General features: G+C 39.8%; 1 protein-coding gene across 1 annotated transcript in view; it reads right to left on the bottom strand.

Moving 5' to 3' along the window:
* The window catches only part of LOC117177367 (signal peptidase complex catalytic subunit SEC11A), an 89,157-nt gene that overhangs the window by 47,948 nt on the left and 34,843 nt on the right, over positions 1-6,366 (bottom strand). The window contains exon 2 of the mRNA XM_033368008.1: positions 2,053-2,162. Within this exon, the coding sequence (XP_033223899.1) occupies positions 2,053-2,162 (110 nt within the window). The remainder of the gene's footprint in view (positions 1-2,052; positions 2,163-6,366) is intronic.

The raw sequence follows: 6,366 nt of genomic DNA, 5'->3' as shown, positions 1-6,366 counted from the left end.
GCAATTTGTCAAGGCGTTAGACAAAGATGGACAATGCTATAAGTATATATCCCTTAAATTCCCTAATGTTTCAGACGCTAAATTGAAAGAAGAAGTCTTTAATGGACCACAGATTCGAATATTGTCAAGAGATACTAATTTCGTGACCACATGACGAAAATTGAAATGGACGCTTGGGAAAATTTGAAAGCAGTAAACGCAAATTTCCTCGGTCCATCTGGATAAGTTTCCAGAAAATGTTGGTGATTTCAGTGAAGAACAAGGGAAACGTTTTCATCAAGACATAAAAGTTATGGAACAACGAATCAGGGTAGATGGGACGAGGTCATGATGGCTGATTTTTGCTGGATATTGAAAAGGGAAACGAATGTAGGTCTTAAACGTAAGCGTAACCCTTTGTATCGTTCCTTCGAAGAAAAAAGGACACGTTACAGCAGGCAGAAAATAGACTGAAGTAGGTCTATAAATCATTTTAATTACGATAAAAAGCAAGATAAAATGTAAACACGAAAGATAGTATAAATATATCCCTTAAGTTTAAGAAAAGCAGAGAAAAAAATTTGGAATAAAACTCTTATTCATTTGCATGTTTAAGTTACAGTTCTACATTTTAGTTGATACAAACATTGTCAGGTTGATTGAAATGGGGTCAATTTTACTTGCAGTTCTAAGTTTCTTCAAATGAGTAATGTGCGTCTAAATTTTTAACCACCTGTAGTACAATGAAATTAATTTTATTGTGTTACAAGGGAAACACTTAAGTTAAGTTGTGTTAGTTAGGTTAGGTTAGGCCAGGTTTTTTTAGGTAAGGATAGGTTTGACCTCTTTGCAGGTTAAGCCCAAGCTGATTCAAACGGTACCGCAAACACAACGGGACAAAACAATCAGTTTAATTGTGTTTCGTGAGGTTAGGTTAAGTTAGGTTAGGCTAGGTTAGATTTATTTCTAAGTTAGGCTCGAGTTGACTCATTCGATGTAGCACACATTTGCTACCGGGAAAATATGGTTCCAGATCTTTATGTGTAGTTCAATAAATTTCTGTTAATTCAGGTTAGGTAGGTCAGATTCTGTTGGGTAAATTTATGTAAAATAAGTTGATATCAGACAAGGGTTGATCCTTCACAGTTGTCGACACGTTTTTGAAGTGAAAATTTGCAGCACTGGCATTATTTTGAAATTTATTTGCCTCAGGGCATGATTTATCGTCATTTTTTGAAGTTATGGCTCAACCATGACGTGATGGGTGATTTTTGATACCGAATTTGAATTCAGCGTCCCAAAATTCATAGGAATACGTGTGTCTTGTTACCAGATCCGCACACTTTTTTGTGTGGCTGTGTAATAAAACGGATTCAATGATACGGTGTGAATTTGAAAGGACATTAGAGAATATAAAGAAAAATAAAGCACCAAGAATAAACAACATACCATCAGAATTTTTCGGGATATGAACTATACAAACTCAATCTCCGAAATATACGAAACAGGAGAACTAATGGATGAATTTAAAAAAGTAACTTTGTAACAACACCCAAAAAAGACTGAGAAAATTACCATACCATTTGTTTAGCCTTATAAGCTTTGAAAAATAGGGAAACGTGGGCTATGGGAAGAGCATGAAAGAATTATTCAAGCATTTGAAATGTAAAGATATAGAAAAATAAACAAAATAAAATAATTAGATAAAGTAACAAATTAAAAAGCATTAAAAATTGCTCAAGAAAAAAGAAGCTGCCACAATGTGATGAAGAAACTATGTGATATGCTAATAGGCCATATTCTCAAATACAAGGGGATAGTAGGGTCTATTCTAAAACGTACAGTAGAAGGGCGAAAAGGGACATGTAGTACGCCACAGAAATTATATGTCGGAATAAAAAATAATTAATTTATATTAAACTGGTCGCTTTAGAGTTAGTTTCCTTTTTTAAAACTTTGTATTCGATTGAAAAAATATATAATCCAGAAGACAAGTAAAGACCAAACGAATAATTTTAACATAATTAAAACGAATAAAAAAGTAAAAATGAAGTTAGTCAATATGAAACTTACCTTAACACAACGACAATTGGGCTTTCACTTCCGGTTATCACCATTAAACCTTTCCATATCATTAGGGCTGAAGAAACGATCATGCCGAAACTCAGAACCTGGTAAAGGAACTGCAACAATAAAGAAGTGCAGTTAGTAGTCATCCAACATCCTATTTATTTATATAGGCAAACACCAAGGGACAGCGGAATCCCAGCTGCGGCTTTTGACCAAGATACCGAGAGCGACTTCGGGTTACGGATAGAGGGTCCATACGTCCATTCACCCACATTACCCAGATTCCCACCTACATATTGGAGGCCCGACCCGCTCACCAAGTGGTTTAAAAATATAACAGTGGCTCTTTAAGGATCTTAAGTAGATAATAGGTGTACGTTTGTAAAAGAAAAGCGACGGCCTATGCGATTATTTTCACAGCAATCTTACCTGCAAAATTTTGCAACCGACAAATTCCAATTTGTTCGATTTTATAGTTTTTTGGATTATATTTTTACCATTTTTAGAATGATACCTCGGGAACTGCACGGTACTCCATGACTAGCGACTGTAATTATAAGAAAATTTTATATGTAAGGACTGATTTCGCTTTGTTTTGTTCACTTTTGTTATGTAATCAACGAATGGTTTCCAACTGCGAGATACTTCGAGGGATATCTTGGACACTCGAAACTATAGAAGACATTAAAAGAACCAGAGATGCTCGACAAGGCCTTTTGTTGAAATGTCGACTGTATTCGAAAAATATTCTAGACCAGACCTGAGGTCCATTGAGAGGGAATCGAATTATCAGCACACATTCAAGTTTCACCAGTACTTTCCTCTTCCCAGGTCCAGAGGCTTGGGGCGTGGTCCCTCTCTTTAAGTTGAATGGACTGTTCTAGATCATTCCAAAAATTCCAAATTCGACTTCAGTTGGCGGAGAACTCGACAACACTTATTTTAAGCAGTTTTTATTCTTATTTCCCCAGCATGACTAGTGGGAGCTCTTTAGACCAGGCCCGGGCTATTGCCATTATAACTACTGGTACCAGAGGAGATGTTTTGCAGGTAACATGATGAATTTGAACTCCAGACTGTCGCCAATATATCTTGCCGGAAAGTAAAGAGAATAATTACCCACCAATGAAGCTATATTTGGTTGGTCAAATTGTTGAATATGGAGAATGGAATGAACTACTGGGATAGCTAGCATCTAAAGTAGTCAGCACTAAGGTCTGCTACGAGACACTGTTGTCGTAGCGCCAGCTTCAACCAATCTGCGACCGATTTAGCTCTTTATTGGAAAGACTCAACGTATTAAATACTCAGTTTGGGGAGAGGTCTTGCTAGAAACGTGGCCATTCTTTTCTTTATGCAGATTTTTTTTGCTGGTGTAATTTTGCTTTTATGTCGCTTGTGTTTTGTGGAATTATGAAATTACCTTTTTGATGTAGCGATTCTACTTTTATGCAGCCCTTTTTTTATAAAACGTAATGCCATGTGTTCGAGGCGTTGCTCGGTGACTGAGCCTAGTTCTAGAGTCAGTGTAAAGATTCAAGCTATGTTCTAGAAGTAAAGTAATTTGCTTGTGGAATTTCCAATTCCAAGATGTTGATTTTTGATGGATCTTGCTATTTTTACATTCTCATCAGAGAAGGTATTAGATTTGAGTAAAATTTTGAGTAAAATTTCAGCCACAACCACGTATCACGACCGTGAGATAGGTGGTTACAGTCTGTAAAGGAATCAATACGACGATTCAGCAAAAGCCTCGTGCACCCTAAGAACATGGAGCGACCCAAGGACTACCGCCTTCTGCATTTTTCCCGCAAGTGTTTTAGCATATTCTTGACACGCAGGGATGCTTTTTAGGCCATTAGCGAGTGAAAGCTTAGCACCTCCAAGAGCGCCGATGATAAGGACGATTAGTTTAACAGAATATTCCGGGTACAATCCTTGCAACTCCCTTATAAGGTCTCGGTACCTCTCCTTCTTTTCATTCTCCTTGGTTATGTTTTTGTCAGCTGGTGCCGAAAATTCGATAACGAACATGGTTCGCTTCTCGAAGTCAAGAAGAACCATGTCAGGCCTCGGGTGAGCAACAGAAACAATTGTCGAGAATATAAAGTTCCAGTATATGCGGCACTTCCCATTCTCGACAATTGACTCGATTTCCCTAGGAGCATTTAGAGGAGCGATATTAAGGTTAATGCCGTAAGAGTGACAGAGATGGTAATAAGGAACTCTTAGTGCCGCATTGTGCCTTTGAATTTAGGTCGTTCCCGTGTGTGTTGGACAACTAGATAGTATGTGAGCTAAATGCTCGGGGTGTGTATGGCACGCCGTGCAACCATAATCAGGAATGTCTTAGCTCAAAATATGGCGACTGTATGTTAAGGTGGAAATGACACCGTCTTGGCATGCAAAAATGAAACCCCCCGTTCCAGACTTCAATCCGGGCGATTTAAGGAAAGCAAACGTTAGCTCACAAGACATTGACTGATCCTTCACATTTCTGTCGAAGATACCGTGCAACGTCTTATGGAGGAGCTGTTCACGAAAGTTTTTATCTTGTGCTTTCTTAATCCGGGCTTTCAGGAGTGAGTACTCGAGATAGATAAGAATTGATGCATTTTGCTAACCCCTTATACTGTAGTCAAGTCCGAGTGTTTCAGCAGCCTCCTCCGCTGCTTTGTACAGAAACCATAACCCATAACCCTTCTTGTCCCGATATCAAGGGATCTGAGCTCGTTCTTCGTCCATGGAACTACTCCAAATGAATAGAGTACTACCGGGACGGCAAGCATGTTCGTTGCAGATACTTTGTTCCTCGTTGACTGTTCGGAAGACCAAATCTGGCGGATGAGACGTTTGTATCTGCTTCGGAGAGTATCCTTTATAGATGTCACATCCTGAATGCGGCTCTGTGGCACGCCCATTGTATTTATAAGTCTCTCCAGCGCAAAGGTGTCGTATAGCGCTTCTATCAACGAGCTCAGGATCTTCAGGGACGCCATTAGGTTTTCCTCGCTTCAAATAAACCTTGGCGCATTTGTCTAACCCAAATTCCATTCCGATTTCCTTAGTATATCGTTCGACAATCCCTAGAGCTAGATGTAGGTCCTCTTTGTTTTTAGCATAGATCTTAAGATCGTCCATGTAAAATACATGAGTGACCTTGTACTTTCGATCTGCAGGTTTGCCACACATGTACCCATCGGAATGGCAAAGTGCTAGAGATAGTGGCGATAATGTAAGGCAAAAGAGGAGTGGGCTCATGGTGTCGCCCTGAGAGAGACCTCTCTGAAAGGTGACCTTGTTAGCTGTCACACGATTTTTTCTTGATGAGATTGTAAATCTGGTTTTCCAAAGCGGCATCAATCTCTCTATGCACCTAACTATTTGCGGATGAACCTTCAAGATTTCCAAAAGACAGATGATATGTCTATGGGAGGTCAAATCGAAAGCTTTCCGATAATCAATCCAGGCCATCGACAGGTCACGCTGGTAGAATGCTGCATCTTTACAGACACATCTATCGATGAGCAGGTTCTCCCGACATCCAACTACGCCTTTCTATGAGCCTCGTTGTTCATACATTTCTTGCCACACAGGTTCAATTGCCCAAACAATCCTATCATTTAGGATAGCTGTAAATATCTTATTAAGTGTATTCAGACAAGTTATTGGCCTGTAGTTCTTTGGGTCAGCTAAGTTGCCTATTTTCGGCAGGAGTATTGTGCGCCCTTCCACCAACCACTCTGGAATCGGCTCTTCCGACTTCAAATATGAGGTGAAAATACGGGCCAAATGCTGATGGGTCGAAGAAAACTTCTTCCACCAGAAGGTTTTGATACAATCTCGTCCCGGTGCGGAATAGTTCTTCATCCCTCTTAATACTTTTTTCACCTCCTCGGTAGAGATGGGTGGGCATTCTTTATCAGATGTTATGAGGGCAACACATAACTCCTTGAAGCTATTTATATTTTCTGAGTCTTCGTCCAGTCTATGCTGAACTTCGTAGACTTCTCTCGAAAATACTTCGACCTCCTCTGGTTTGGGTGGGTGTTCGACAGTAACTGGAGGGTCTTGGAAGAGTCGAGTTGGGTCAGAGAGAAACTGTTGATTTTCTCTGACCCATCTCTCCCTCCGCTCTAGACTTCTCTTAGCGTCAGATAGTATCCGTATTCACTCAACAATATGCTGCCTAATGGTCAGCAGCTTTGACTTGTTAAGTGTGTGATAACGGGTTCGGAGTTCGCGCGCGAACTTCCGAACCTTGGCGGTAAAATTCCTGCCAGATGTGATGTAGTCAATCACACATTGAATGCGGGA

This window comes from Belonocnema kinseyi, chromosome 7 (genome assembly GCF_010883055.1).
Source record: "Belonocnema kinseyi isolate 2016_QV_RU_SX_M_011 chromosome 7, B_treatae_v1, whole genome shotgun sequence".
In the NCBI taxonomy this organism is placed as follows: domain Eukaryota; kingdom Metazoa; phylum Arthropoda; class Insecta; order Hymenoptera; family Cynipidae; genus Belonocnema; species Belonocnema kinseyi.
Note: the sequence above shows the minus strand (reverse complement) of the source record. Positions and strands in the feature narration are given on the sequence as shown.